A 15,822-nucleotide genomic window follows, 5' to 3' on the forward strand; every position below is an offset into this window, starting at 1 on the left:
AAAGGTCATATCTGTAGGATAGTGAACTAAATTAACATATTTTGTGGATGTGTTTTTTTTATTCTAGATCGTTCAGAAAGAAATAAACCAGACCACCGTTCATCAGGGTGAGATTGTTTTTCTGTTTCTGTTCTGTTTATATTCTTTCTACATTGTACTAAAAAGAATTAAGAAACTGTAATTGAATGAAAATATTAAAAACATTAATTTTGCATTTTAGATTTGTTCTGATAATTAAAGTGTATAAAGGATCATGTTGAGTCCTTTCAAATTTTAAAATTGGGTAAACATTTTATTGACTTCATATGTATTCTCTTTCTGTTTCTTGCATTTATAGTATCTTTTATGTAGGACTGAAAAACAAAAAAGTGCTCTAAAATATGCATGGCTTTAATAATTATGACAAGTGGAAAGAATTCTAGTTTTTTGTAATAGTGTTCTGTATGCCATTAAAGGGCAAATATGCCCTTTAGCCCAGAAAATTCCTGTATCCTTGACTCAGTACATTTTATAAACTATGATTAAAAATAATTAATACTATATCATAATCTGTGAATGTAGCCACTGAAAGATGTAGGGACATTAAAACTTAAAATGTCTAGAATGTATTATTTGTAGCATTTATTTTTTGTGTAATTAAACATCCACATGTCCTTGTAGAATAGAATAGTTTATTAATTGATTAGTCTTATGTTCTTATCTATAAAATTTAAAAAAAATGCACAATCTTATTCTGGGATAAAATAATTAAAAGGAAATATAGTGATAAAACACATATGTGGTAATACAAGGATTGCAGATCTTTGTAGTTAAATGCATATCTCTCGTGTGAGATGATTTGTCTTTTTTATGTCTACAACTTTACAGAACATTAGTCTCTACTGCATCTTATCAATGATAATCTCAAAGATTATAAGCAATTTAAGATACCTCTTGAAGATATTAGCACCCAGTCAGTAAATGTAAACAGTTCATAAATAAGGAAGGCAGAGATATGGTTCACTTGAAAATTGTTACAGTAAAAATTGGGTGATGGCAAATTGTATTTCATAAATTGATATTTCTATTTATTGATAAGTGTGCTTACCCATGGATATCACTAATCAATTAATCGGTAAATGGAAAATTTTACTTTTTTATAATTATAAAGAAACATGAAAGGGGTATAATCTGATTTGATTGCTGAGATGGGAACGTTGGCTTACCTGAACGTCCCTTCTTGGAGAGGGGAAAACGGCCGTCAGGAATGGGTAATCTCTTCTCGTTGCTGATTGGACCGAGTCTTTTAAATTGTAGTTTGTGGTCCCCGCCTCCTCCTATTTCCCTCCAGCTTTTTCGGCGAGGATTGAACTGTAGGCCGGCATGGCTTGCTGAAATGATAGAGAATTAGTGCCCTCCGCCCTGACCCTCGAATAGACAGACGCCAGGTTGACGGCCGCTTTCCTCTCCAAGAAGGGACGCTCAGGTAAGCCAACGCCCTTCTCTCAGTCGGGGAAAACGGCCGTCAGGAATGGGATATACCAAAGCCCCCATGTCCTACCGGGAGGGTTGATGGCGGCTTGTCATTGCTGGGAAAACACCGTCTGCAGAACCCGTCTGCCAAATGCAGCGTCAGCCGAGGCGGAGGAGTCCACCCGATAGTGTCGAATGAACGGAGAAGGGGTGGACCACGCCGCTCTGCAGATCTCCTCGATGGAGGCTTGCGCACCCCAAGCAGCCGAAGATGCTGCACTTCTGGTAGAGTGTGCTGTAATCTTTCGCGGAACCGGTAGAGATTGGCTTTCATAAGCTGTGGCAATTGCGGCCCTAATCCATCTAGCCAGCACCGACTTGGTCACCTTCTGACCCAGAGACAGTGGTTGGAATGACACAAACAGGGCCTCTGTCTTACGGAAGGATGATGTCCGCTCAATGTATATTTTCAGTGCTCTCCGCACGTCCAGAGTGTGCCACACTCTCTCTAAATGGTGTCTAGGAGTTGGGCAGAAATTAGGCAGAACGACTTCCTGTGTTCTATGAAATTGGCTGTTGACCTTCGGGAGGAATGTAGGGTCAAGACGTAGTACCACCCTATCGTTGAAGAATGTGCAGAGGTCCTGTCTAATTGATAAAGCCGATAATTCCGAAATTCTACGGGCTGAGGTGATGGCTATCAGAAAGGCTACCTTCAGCGACAGCATACGTAGAGAGGAGTCTCTAAGCGGTTCAAACGGCGCTTTAGTAAGAGCATTGAGCACAGCATTTAATCGCCACGATGGAAAACGGTGAACAACGGGCGGGTTGACGTTGTTAGCCCCCCGGAAGAATTGTTGAATGAGAGGCTCCTTGGAAAGGGATATCAGTAAACCACATCTCAAGACTGATGAAATTGCCGCTACTTGTCTCTTGAGAGTATTGGTCGCCAATCCCGAATCGAGACCTCGTTGCAGGAAAGCTAAAATATCTAAGACAGAAGCTGAGGAGGCCCCTACACCTTGACAAGCGCACCACCTTTCAAATGCGCGCCACGTGGCCTCGTAAATCCTTTTGGTAGAGTCTCTGCGAGAGGCTAGCATGGTGGGAATGACCTGACCTGGAACTTTTGCCCTCATCAAGACGCTCCGCTCAATCTCCACACGGCTAGGCGTAGCCATTGCGGTTCGGGGTGTCGAATCGGTCCCTGGAAGAGAGACACTTGGCTGTCCGGGATCCTCCACGGTTCCCGGACTGACAGAGTCAATAGGTCCGCAAACCAGGGTCTCCTGGGCCAGAATGGGGCGACCAGAATCAATTCTGACTTTTCCAAGAGAAGCTTGCGTATTACTCTGGGAATTAGAGGTATTGGTGGAAAAGCGTAGAGAAGGCCCGGAGGCCAGCTGCTGCGGAGGGCGTCCACTGCCTCCGCTCCCCGAGATGGGAATCTCGAAAAAAACCGAGGCACCTGATTGTTGGTCTCTGAGGAGAATAAGTCCACCTGAGAGAGTCCGAAGCGGGAACACAGGTCGTGGAAATTCGCTGGCGACAAGGCCCATTCCGACTGGTCGATAGTTTGTCGGCTGAGGGAGTCTGCTGTACAGTTGTCCGTCCCCGCAATATGTTCTGCTTTCAAAGAGCGCAGGTGGGATTCGGCCCAATGACCAAGGGAAAGGGTTTCCGTCATCAACGCTCGGGAGTGAGTGCCCCCCCACCTGTTTATGTGCGCTTTCGCCGTCACGTTGTCCGTGAGGATAAGGACGTTCCTGTCCCGGATGAGATCCTCGAAGGCTAGAAGCGCCAGACGGATGGCACGCAGCTCTAGAAAGTTGATGCCGTGATGGATTTCTGAGGGGGACCACTTGCCTTGGGCCAGGTGTTGATTCAAATGTGCCCCCCAGCCCGAGAGACTGGCATCTGTGGTGATCACGTCCCTCACTGGTTCCCTGAAGACCGAACCTCTGGCCAGAACCTCTGGATTCCACCAAACCAAAGAGTCGGCCACCTCCCGTGGAAGACTCACCCGTCGCTTGGATGAACTGCACCGTTTCCTCTGATGTGGCAAGAGGAACCACTGAAGTGGCCGACTGTGGAGGCGAGACCATGGAATAATATCGTATGACGACACCATTTTCCCCAGGAGTTGGGAGAGTTGCTCCAAGGGAACCGACCGTGAAACTCTAGAGGCGCTAGCTAACTCGGCTAAACTAACCTGGCGTTCTGGTGACAGAAATACCATGGAACTTAAAGAATCAATCTGAGCACCCAAGTGTATTATAGAGGTGGAGGGGTTAAGATGGCTCTTCTCCCAGTTAATCGAGAACCCGTGCGCTTGTAGAGCTTCAATGGTCAAAGAGATATCTCTATGGGCCGCATTTAGTGCAGATGACATGATGAGAATGTCATCTAGGTAGGCCTGGAGCCTAACCGGAAACCCTCGGATGTGGGCCATGAGCACCGCCATGATTTTAGTAAAGACCCTAGGGGCCGAGGACAACCCGAAGGGTAAGGCCCGGTATTGATAGTGAGAACCCTTGAAGCAGAAGCGCAAGTATTTACGGTGATCTCGTCTAATGGGGATATGCAAGTAGGCTTCTGTTAAATCAATAGAGGCCATGTAATCTCCTTGTCTAATGCACTCCAATATGGAACGTAACAAGTGCATTTTAAAACGGTGGTACACGATGTATTGGTTAAGGGCCTTGAGGTCTAGAATAGCCCTCCAGCCCCCCGACGGCTTACTTACGACAAAGAGCCTGGAATAGAAGCCCTGTTTGAGTTGATCGATAGGAACCAATTGGATAGCTCGAATAGCCAAAGGTGATGGACCGCAGACTGCACCAGAGAAGCACTAGAGCTGCGGAAGGAAACAGGGCAAGAAACGAAAACCGTCGGGGGGGTGGAAAGGAACTCTAGGGCCAGGCCGTGTCTAATGGTGTCTCTAACCCAACGGTCTGAAGTGGAAACCTCCCATTGGTCAGCAAATAGAGCCAACCGACCTCCAATGGGGAGGTCTTCTGCGGAACTACCTGAAGCGATTGTACTGTTTGCCCCGTCCCCCTCGAAACGGCTTACGGGCCGAAAACTTGGCCCCTGTTCTGACCTGGTCGGCCCTCTGGGTGTTTCCTCTGTACGACGGAAATCTTCGCCTAAATCCCGACCCTCCGGGTTCCTGGCTACGAAAGGAAGCAGCCGACGAAGCAGGTGAGGTCGAGGAGCGAAAATAAGGCTGATGCCGAAGTTCCCCCCGTCGAGAAAGAGAGGGCAAAATCTTCTTTTTGTCCTTGGTCTCTACTAGGATAGGGTCTAGTGATGCGCCGAATAAGTGAGTGCCCGCGTAGGGAGAGGAGGCCAGGCGCCATTTATTTCTGGTGTCCGCTCGCCAGTGACGGAGCCATAAAAGTCTGCGGGATGTGACTGTAGACCCTATAGCTTTGGCCGAGAAACGGGCCGCGTTCAGAGTCGAATCAGCGGAGAACTCTAGGGCTGCGATGACCTTGTTAAGGTCCTGATGAGCCCGTACGTCCGAGGATGGTAAACGGCCCTGAAGCTGCTTGAGCCACATAATAGAAGCTCTATTGAAAAATGAGGATGCCATGGAGGACCTGACTGACCAGGCTGAAGCCTGATGGGATTTGACTAAAGACTGGTCAGCCCTTTTATCCTCCGGGCGGAGAGCCTCGTTCTCTGGACCAGTAACGTGAGAGGTTGCTGTTAGAGCCACTACTGGCGCGTCCACGGTGGGGACTTGCAGGATATTCTCAAGATCTGCTGCGCAGTTGTAAAACTTTTTGTCTGTGGCGTTGGGATTGGAGCCCGAACCCGGACTCGTCCACTGACGCTGGACCACGTCAACGAACATCTTAGGTGCGGGGATAGTCTCGGCAGCCACAGTGGGTTCCACAAACAGGTCAGATGAAGTGCTAGGTAGGGTTGGGGGATTAGCTGGAGAACCCGCAACCCCGCCTAAACCTGTAGTAGCTAGGGCTTTGAACAGGAGTGAGCGAAACAAGTGGGGTTTAAAGAGTCCCACAAAGGAAGGCTGGTCCGGCCCCAGACCCTCGTCCTCTGATAAGGCCTCACCGGTATCCTCTTCTTCTTCGGATACCGAGGCCTGGCTGACCTCTTCAGGTGATTCTTCTCTTTGAGAATTGAACAAGGTAGGGGCCAAATTAGGGGACTCTCTCTTCTTTTTCCCTACCCTATCGGCTTTGGAAGAAGAAGAGGGCGTAGGTTGCCTTTGAAGGGCTTGGGCTACCTCCTGACGAATGGCCTGTTGTATCATCCGATTAAAGGAGTCAGGCAGCTGAAAAACTGGCATCTGGGGCAATCCGGTATCAGAATGGACCAGGGGCACCCCTGTGCCACCCCCATTCCCTGTAATGCACTAGCTGGATGAGCTGGCAGGGAATCTGGGGAGATACTAAGTTCCATTTCTGAAAGGGTGTGGAACAATGGGGTAGTGGCAGTTTGAGCTGAGGGTAAGGGGGAAATTCTGTCTGGGGACCAGGATCCAGGCACTTGGCTAGGCTGGGAGAGGAAATCTGGGCCTTGTGGATCAGGAAGGGCCCCATCGTTTTGATTTCCCCTTTTCTTTGGTGAAGGAGACCTGTGGGCCCTCTTTGAGGCCTTGGAGAAGACCCTTTCCAGAGCCCTGTGGCGTCTCTCCTCAGCCTGAGCCCCTTTCTTGGTCTTGGCCCTGGCCATTTTTCGCCCCCTGACAGGAGAAACCTGGGGGATTGTAGAGGGCCCTTCCCCTGGGCCATCCAGAGTCGCTTCCTCCTCAATGGAAGTTGGCAAGTCGGTCTGGAAATTACAGGCGTCCGCCATCTTGCAAAGGAACCTTTCCTGCCAATTTACGGCCGCTTGGGCCTACTCACGTTCCTTTTAGGCCTGCCGCTTCTGTTGGAGATGTCCCGCGGCAACTTCGACGCTCTCCTCCGCTCTGACTCTCTCTCTCTCTCTCTCTCTCTCTCCTCTTCTTGACCGCGGTCTTCAGCGGTCGCCGCCCCCTTGCTAGCCCGACAGCCTAAAAGGCCGTCCACTGACCTCCCCCGTTTACCTGCAGCCCTTGATGAAGCGGGTGAAAAAAAATTTTTTTTTTCTAAAAATGGCGGCCCCGAACTCGCCGGAAAAATTCCTGGGGCAAGGCTGGGTGTTTTTCTGGCCCCACGGCTTCTGGCGTTTAAACCTTTGCCGCAGCCGGGAGTGCGACGGGGGAGCTGAGAGAGAGAGAGTCTGAAGAGTGCCGGTTACACAGAGCGCTTCTGGGGCGACCCCCGTGCTCCGCTCCTGTGCCCTTCGAATCCTCCGGCGACTCTTCGCGCTACGGGGACGAAACCCGTGAGCGCTGGGGTGGCTAGCTGGCGAAAACGCCCGGGCGGCCCTGTGGGCTCGGGAGCAGATCCCTGCTCACCACTCTCCACTGGTCACAAGCAAAATACCAAAAAAGGAAAAAAAGGAAAAATAAATAAATAAAATAAAATAAATAGAAATTTCTAATTAAACACTAAACTAACCACAAACTCAATCCCTCAAACCAGAAACCAGTCTGAGGTAATTAATAACGCTCCGGTCCTAGCAAAACCGAGTCGAAAAAGCTGGAGGGAAATAGGAGGAGGCGGGGACCACAAACTACAATTTAAAAGACTCGGTCCAATCAGCAACGAGAAGAGATTACCCATTCCTGACGGCCGTTTTCCCCGACTGAGAGAAAAGGTTTTCTACCCATCAACCAGTGGTGAAATCTGAACTGGTTTGCCACCAGTTTGCTGGCTGCGCATGTGTGCTGCGTGTGCATGTGCAGTGCGCATCAAATGCACACTGTGCATGCATGCACAGTGCACACAAAATGCATGCTGCACATGTGTGCATACATATGGTTTTAGGGCCATAGGTTGCTCAACCCTAGGTCTAGTTTAATATGCTGTAAGCATTGTTAGTCTTTGGTTTTTTAACACAAAAAATATAGGTGCCAACAGCAAGGAATTTAGTAATTACTTTACTTGACTTTTTTAGTGCATACCTTTAGGTGACATGAAAGCTTTAATTGGCCTGCTACTCTTTTATAATTATTCGAACTTAGTTGAAAATGTGCAGTAGGAAATTATCAAAATTGAATCAAGCTTATATAAATACACCACACTGAGGAGTATTGTGTTCATCTGTGTGACAGATCAGGACATTCATACCCCAACAGGTATGAAATGTGACAGCCCTGTGTCATATATTTTAGAACAGCAGTTCCCAACCTTTCTGGTTTGGAGGCTTGGTCATGGGGGGGGGAGGAAATGGTTCTTTGTGAGTGGCAGGCACGTGCAAGCAGGCACAGGTCCATTTGCGCAAATGGTGGGACCAGGCACCCACTGCTCACACAAATGGAGCTTCGCACACAAGCGTGAGTGCCTGCCGCTTGCACAAGTGGAATGGCATGCACAAGCACCCACCACTCACACAGCCTGGTTCCAAATGGGCCAAGGCCTGGTAGTGGACCACAACCCGGGAGTTGGGGGCCCCTGCTTTACATGTCATTCCTATAATTTACAACAATTTATAAACTTCAGGTTAAAGACGCTTGAATATTCAGAGGAATATTCATGAAATGCCTCTGTAGATGTGGATGTTTTATATGGATAAGACAACTCTTTTCACTAGAATTTATATTTTATCAGTTCTAATTTCTAATTTCTAGTATAGCATGTTTATTAAAGTAGCCAGTGCACAAAAGTCAGAAATGGTTTTAAAAATACAAATAAAACTGTAGCTTTGCTAACTGAGCTTACCAAATTTAGTTGGCTAAACCTATTAGGAATCTTAATCTTTGAGGACATTTAGTGAGCAGTTTCTAACACAGCAGACATAAATACAAACTGAACAATTAATAACCTTGGGTAATTTGATTAGGTGTCTTTCAAGTGAATCTTTCAGTATCTGTTTAGCATCTGCCTGAGCTATTAGTAAATCAGGGTTACCAATATCCTGAACCGTGAAAGTAAAAGTTTCCTAAATTACATTTATTTGATTGTTCTTATGTTATTAAAAGTCAAGCTGTTGGAAACAAAAGAATCATTTTGAAAAATGTGGTACTTGAATTATATTTTGAATTTGTACCAGTCTCTGAATGTTCAGATAATTCTATACTGAGGTTATTTTGGCAAGTCACTATGGCATGTAGTTGTAAAAGTAGAGTAGCTCTTTAAAATGGGTTGGGTTAATGTTTCTGATAGGGTCTGACACAACCTTAAAAATGGTTTCTACCCCTGAAAGTTACATACATTTTCAGTGACGGTTATAATACTGGGAGTAAAATAAATAGTCCTGCCTTTTTGGAGTAGGTTGCAAGAGAGTTTGAAGAGCCATTTCTTAACACACATTTTAAGTATTTTAAAGGATAATGAGAATTACCATAATCTCTATTTCTCCAAGGGGAGTAAAATAATATAGCATCGTTTTAGTCTAAAAGGTTTCCAAATGCCTTAAATATTGGCCTATAAATACTGGGGGTAACTTAGGGCTAGTCACTCTGTCTCAGTCCAACCTATCTGACAGAGTTTTTGTTGTGGGGAAAATAGAAGGAAGGACTATTAGATATGTTTGCCACCTTGAATTGTTTGTAAAAAATAATAAAAGTGGGATACAAATAAATAAAATTAAAAAATATAAAAATTAAGGTAAATATTGGTCAGCGCTTAAAAAATAGGATTGCATTTCATGAGTGTGTGACAGGTTAGGATGTAAGAGAGTTGTGTTAGGATATAAATAAGTATTGTTTTCTTCAATGTAATGTAATAGAAATGTAATTAGAGACAGGATAACGTTAAACATTTTGTTACTATAGCTGTGCATATTATATTACTGCATTTGGAAAGACAAGTTTAGAAGAAGTGTGGTGGTTGTATCACACTAATTTAGAATGTCTGCACACTGCACATTCATAAATGGCCACTCTTACAAGTTTGTACTTCAAAATGTATAGAGGGTGTAACTCAGTTGAGTCAGGGAGAATTTGGAACAAGCTGTTACTGAGCAGAAAGATAATGTTTTTGTAGAAGAGATTCTTCCTGTTATAAAGATTTGATCATCTTAAAATTATCTGTAATACAAAATACAAAAGAACAGCGGGAATGAGTTCTCTGGATCTTAAACGCTTAAAGTGTGAAGTCTTAAGTATTAAAATTGCTTAGATTCTGTTCCATAAAGCTTATTTCCAAACACATTTGTTTTATAGCGTTAATGCTTTAACAATAAATCTGCTGCTATCCATTTTTGTTGTATTGGAGCTCACAATGATTTAATATAATTTAATGTTTTTATTCTGTTGCTATGCAATGTTGAAATAAACGATGTTGTGCCTTAGTTTTATGTTGAAACTCCAAACTTATTTGTACATCTGAGAGAGCTACTATTTAAGAACAAAACTAATTTGGTGAAGGATAATTCATCATTAATAATCTCATAGTAGTGGTTTGAGATGAGAAATAGCTGAAGATCCAGAAAACAAGCCAGTGATTCACTCCTGTGTGAAATAATAGACTCCTAGAGATTTTTAACCTCCTCTGTTATTATAAGACCAACTCCAGATGCTTTCAAGATGTTTTTTTTCCTTCTGTATTCTGGGTTGTGCTTGGGAATTAAGAGCTTAGATAATTGCAACAGTGGTGAAGATGTGCTGTTATTGACAACAGGTGACAAAAAATTAAAGGTCCTTTTGTAAGCATCTTTTTAGAAACAACTTCTATCACATTTGGTACATTTTATAATGCCTATAAAAATTATTTTCCTCACTTTAGAAATTTCTACAAAATTTTTTTTTCTTCTCAGTTCTTTATATTTTCCTTAACAAGAGAAGGGGTTTTTTGTTCCTACTCAGAGCAGGAATCTTCAAAATTATAGTAGAAAACACACCCAAATGTCAAGGGACACACTATCGTTTGCCTTCACTTCTGGAGTTGCTGATCAAGTCACCTCAGATTTTTAAAAAGGTGTAAAGTGAGAACGGTTGCCTCTTTTCCTCTCTTGATGACTTGAAAGGATCAGTAGGGTTGCTGAAGTGATATGGTGCATTGAATAAGAAAATAGGAAGTAAAAAGTAAAAAACAAAACAGTTCTGCTACAACTTCTAGACCTATTGCCTCTCACCCTTGGGTAATGTATAACTTCCTATATTATTCTCCCTCATAGTATACACATTAATCTGTTTAACAATAATAATAATAATAATAATAATAATAATAATAATAATAATAATAATAATAATAATAATAATAATAATAATAATAATAATAATTTAATTTTTATACCGCCCTTCTACCGAAGGACTCAGGGCGGTGAACAGGCAGATAAAATAATACAATACATTACAATAAAAAACACTATTTAAAAAACTTATTCAATAAAGCCTAAGTTTAAAAATACAATATAAATTATAAAATAAACCCCAATAAACTCCATGTTTAAAAACCCTATTAAGCCAGTCCTGCACGAAAGAATAGATATGTTTTAAGCTCGCGGCGAAAGGTCCGGAGGTCAGGAAGTTGTCGAAGTCCTGGGGGAAGCTCATTCCAGAGGGTAGGTGCCCCCACAGAGAAGGCTCTCCCCCTGGGGGTCATCAGCCTACACTGTTTGGCTGACGGCACCCTGAGAAGACCCTCTCTATGGGAGCGTACCGGCCAGTGGGAGGCATGTGGTAACAGAAGGCAGTCCCGAAGATATCCCGGTCCTATGCCATGGAGCGCTTTAAAGGTGGTAACCAACACCTTGAAGTGCATTCAGAAAACCACAGGTAGCCAGTGCAGCCTGCGCAGGATCGGTGTTATATGGGAGCCACGAGTGGCTCCCTCTATCACCCGCGTGGCTGCATTCTGAACTAACTGAAGTCTCCGGGTGCACCTCAAGGGGAGCCCCATGTAGAGAGCGTTACAGTAGTCCAGGCGAGAAGTGACGAGGGCGTGAGTGACCGTGCATAGGGCATTCCGGTCTAGAAAGGGGCGCAACTGGCGAACCAGGCGAACCTGGTAAAAAGCTCTCCTGGAGACAGTCGCCAAATGATTTTCAAAAGACAACCGTCCATCCAGGAGAACCCCCAGATTGCGCACCCTCTCCATTGGGGCCAATGATTCGCCTCCAACAGTCAGCCGCGGTTGCAGCTGACTGTACCGGGATGCCGGCATCCACAGCCACTCAGTCTTGGAGGGATTGAGCTTGAGCCTGTTTCTCCCCATTTGTAGTTGGACTTCCATTACTGAAGCACAATAAAATTATATAGATCAATTTAGTTGAAAAATGAAGCTTTCACATCTTTAGGTAAATGTGAAATATATTTCAGGATCAAAAGATAGAAAGGGAAAGAGAATCATAAGATGTCAGTTAACATTGCATTATGTGGATTTCAGCCACCAGAAATATTAACATCCTGCCTGTGCTGTCCAGAAATTTTTGAAAAGAGTTTTATAGATATTTTTCAATAACTATATGCATTCTATTGCTTTAACAGTAACCAGAGAAACTAAATGTTTTTGGTGACAGTTGTTTTATCGTGTATATTTTTCAATGGTTGCCTTTTGTTTTTTATTTTTATTTTTTGCTAAAGCATGCAGTAGATTAAGCTATACAGATTAAAACAATAGAACATAAAATAGATTTTATTACTTTTATGTAGAATTACTTTCTCTGGTTCTCAGCCTCTGGAAGAGTTAAGGTCTGAGTAATCATATTAAGGTGTCTATTTTAGTTAATAATTTTATTGAAATTTTTAATAAACATAGTTAAACTAACTAGAAGATAAAAAAGGTCAGAAGGTGCAGAAAAAAAGAGAAAACAAAAATAAAAAGGCAACAAAAACAATAATAAAAAGTGTTTTTCAACCTTCATCACATCGACATAAACTAACCTACTAACTTTTCTGCCTATTTTAATGTTACAAATAAAAAAAATACCACCCCTCCTTATAGCCAAATTTTATCTAAACTCAATTCAAAAATCATCCTCTTTTCAATCATAGTTCATCAAAAAGTCTTACCAGAAGAGTTACCAGAAATATCAAACAAGGTTTATCCCTGGACAAATGGCTGAACTTTACATTTGTCCTTTTTGTGGTTCAAAATCTTGACCTAGAAATCTAAGCTGCTGGAAATAGTTGATTTGGAGCATTATAATTTGCCTGCATGTGATGATTCTCATTGTCCTAAATTGGTTTCTGGATTTTGGACTATATAGTCCAAATTTAGTAAAATAATATATCACTAAGTCTGCACTACTATTAATCTTGTCATTGTCCTATCACCCATCTCCTCCCACTTATGACTGTATGACTGTAACCTTGTTGCTGGTATCCTTACAATTTATATTGACTTTTTCCTAATATGATTTGATTGCTTATTTGTTCCCTATGACTATCAATAAGTATTATATCTTATGATTCTTGACGAATGTATCTTCTCCAGCAGGGCGGGACCAGCAGCCAGGCATGGGAGTGACTCGGTCTGTATCCAATGGGATCGAGTCTGCTAGTTGAAAAGCACCTCCTCCTCCTGGTGCCTTCCAGCTTTCAGACTCGATCTGATTGGGAACAGACGCACTTCGGAGCTGCTTCCCTTTGAATTCTTCCCAAAGTAAGCTTTTCTTAAGTAATTAGGAGGGCGATTCAGCCCTATTTATTCCTTCCCAGCTGCTGGTATAGGGGTTGAGGCTCCCATTGTAGGTGAGCTCTCCCCCTCCCCAGCGAGAAAGGGCGATTCAGCCCGATACCGCTGGGGGCAGCATAAGCTGCTGGAAGAACGGGAGGCTGTTAGGCCTCAATTACGCCTCCCGTGGCTGGCAAATTCGGCGGCTGCCGAATTAAAACACAGCCGTGGCGGCTTTAATTAATATTAAGTTTGGGCGCTCCGGGTGCTTCCCGATCGCCTCGGCCTACCCATAAAGGGTCTAGGCCGGCCAGCCTGCCCCTACCTGAGCTCTGGGGCGTCTTTAATCAGGCCATTGATGGGCCTATTTTCCAGTCACCGGATCTTCGTGGGCGCTCCCGGGCTTCATTCCCGATCGCTTGGTGACTCAGCAGGGCCTCTGCATCGATCTTCGACTGGCTCTCCGGCCACTCACTGAGGCCTTCAGTCTGTGAGTATGATTACCCTTTTAGCCACCTCCGGTTTTACTAGCCACGTGGCAAAAATACCTAGTAGGCCCTAGAGAATGGAAAAATTTCCCCACTGAATTTTTATTTAAATGGTAATTTAATTATAATTTGTCCTAGGTCATTTCTGTAATAGGCCTTGGCTTGGGCCTCTAAAGGCTCATAGGCCTCGCATCCAGGCCTTGTCCACGTGGGGTTTGAGGCCTAACTATCGGTTAGGCCTTTCAAGATGGCCGCCGTTCCTCCAGTCCGGCCTAGTAAAAGGAAGCAACATCAGACCAGTCCAAGCCCAGGGCCTAGTGCTTCGAGCTCTCATGCACCCACAAGGTCAGAGACACTTCAATCCTCCATTTCTAAGCCCCAAAAGGCTATTTCTAAGACTTCTGAAAAGAAGGCCCTACAACGCCAGAAGGCTATGGATAGGGCCATTGCTAGGGCAGTGAGGGAATCTGCTGATACTATACAGGAACAGCAATCCACCTCCTTACCAGTTCAGCCTCCTGTGCAGTCTCCTGGGGCTCCATTAACTTTATCTCCTGATATATCTGTAGACTCATCCCAACCTCTGCCCAATTCTGATTTATTCTGTCCTATTTCTGTATCTGAAATGGAGGTTTTACCTGCAGCCCCGCCAGTACTTGAGTCAGCAGAGGTTCCTTCTAGTGCCACTATTCCAATGGGGCCTGTGAGTCACCAGGCAGTTGCCCCAGTGGCTAATGACCCTGCAGTTATGGCAGAAATGATTGCAGCTGCTGTTCAGAGGGGTATTACTGCTTCCAGGCAGACAAGAACCCATTCATGGGTTTCAGAATATGTAGCATCCCAAACTAGTCACGATTTGGTGCAGGACTACTCCACACCTCAAGCTGAAGATTTCCAGGCTCATTCTCCATCTCGGGCCTCACTGGGGGATGAAGGGGACCTTAGGGATGAGAACCTCTCTGAGGATGAGGATTTGGTTCCAGACCAACCCTCCTTTGTGGGTCTCTTCAACCCACAATTATTTGATCTTTGCTACACAAGGCCAAGGTCACTACCGGCTGGGAGTGGCCCGACCGGCCCCAATTCCCACCTCAGAGACCACTGATCCACCCATGGACTTGTTTTCAGTTCCGTGGTCGAGTCAGAAGAGGTGCCTGCCCCAAGCTCTTTGTGGAAGTAGTCGATAGGCAATGGAACACTCCTATAACTGGTCCTAATCCTAATGCCTTGGACCGTCGCTTGTATAATTTGGAACCTAACTTCCTTAAATTACTGCAAATCCCCACAGTTGATGCCCCAGTAGTTGCATTAGCAGGGCCATCTGTGGTCACAGGTCCTCCAGAGGAAACCCTTCGCCCGGAAGACAAACGGGCCGAACAAACCCTGATTAAGAGTCATCAGGCGGCTGCCTGGGCCGTTAGGGCCTCTTCCTCGGCCTCTTTCTTTAATAGAGCGGGCCCTTTATGGTTAAAACAGGTGCGGGACCGTTTACCAGTCACTGACTCGGTCACATCAGGACTTAAACAAGATTATAGCTGCCATCGAATACTCAGCCGATGCCACCCTGAATGCTTCTCGATTTGCTGCCAAATCGATTGGTTCCACAGTATCCTCACGCCGCCTTCTCTGGCTTAGGCGTTGGCAAGCCGACGCCAAAAACAAATGGAGGTTGGCCTCAGCCCCTTATTCGGGGACCTCACTCTTTGGAGCAGCCTTGGATCCTTTACTTATAGAGACCAAGGACAAGCGCAAAATCCTTCCAAGCATGTCCCGCCGTTCAGACTCCAGACCAACCCCATATTTTCGTCCCTTCAGAGCGGCTGATTCTAACTTTGGAAACTCCAGAACCCAAAGACCCTTCTCCCCCAGACAGGGTAGACAGGATAGGCAGGATAGACAGGCAGGTCAAGGTCAGAGGGGTTCCTTCAAGCGGCCCCTTCGGGAGAGGTCGCCCATTCAGGCGCTCACGTTGACTGCTTGCCCGTCCCTCCCATTGGGGCAGACTGGCGCTCTTCGCCAGCCAATGGGAGGAGTCCACCTCGGACTCCTGGGTCAGGAGACAATCAGGTTCGGTCTATCCCTGGAATTCCTCTCCACCCCCCCGGGCCATTTCGTCAGGTGCCCGTTATCTTGCAACCCGACGAAACGGCTGCTCGTGGCATCGGCCATAAAACATCTTCTCTCAATTCAGGCCATCCAAACGGTGCCACGAGATCAGCACGGTCGGGGGTTTTACTCCCGACTGTTCATAGTTCCAAAGC

General features: G+C 45.1%; 1 protein-coding gene across 2 annotated transcripts in view; it reads left to right on the top strand.

The window, feature by feature from the left end:
• The window catches only part of SH3D19 (SH3 domain containing 19), an 85,950-nt gene that overhangs the window by 23,158 nt on the left and 46,970 nt on the right, over window positions 1-15,822 (top strand). For both annotated transcript variants that reach the window (XM_058191982.1, XM_058191983.1), the window contains exon 2: window positions 68-107. In XM_058191982.1, the coding sequence (XP_058047965.1) occupies window positions 68-107 (40 nt within the window). The remainder of the gene's footprint in view (window positions 1-67; window positions 108-15,822) is intronic.

Source organism: Ahaetulla prasina, chromosome 8 (assembly GCF_028640845.1).
Source record: "Ahaetulla prasina isolate Xishuangbanna chromosome 8, ASM2864084v1, whole genome shotgun sequence".
NCBI lineage: Eukaryota > Metazoa > Chordata > Lepidosauria > Squamata > Colubridae > Ahaetulla > Ahaetulla prasina.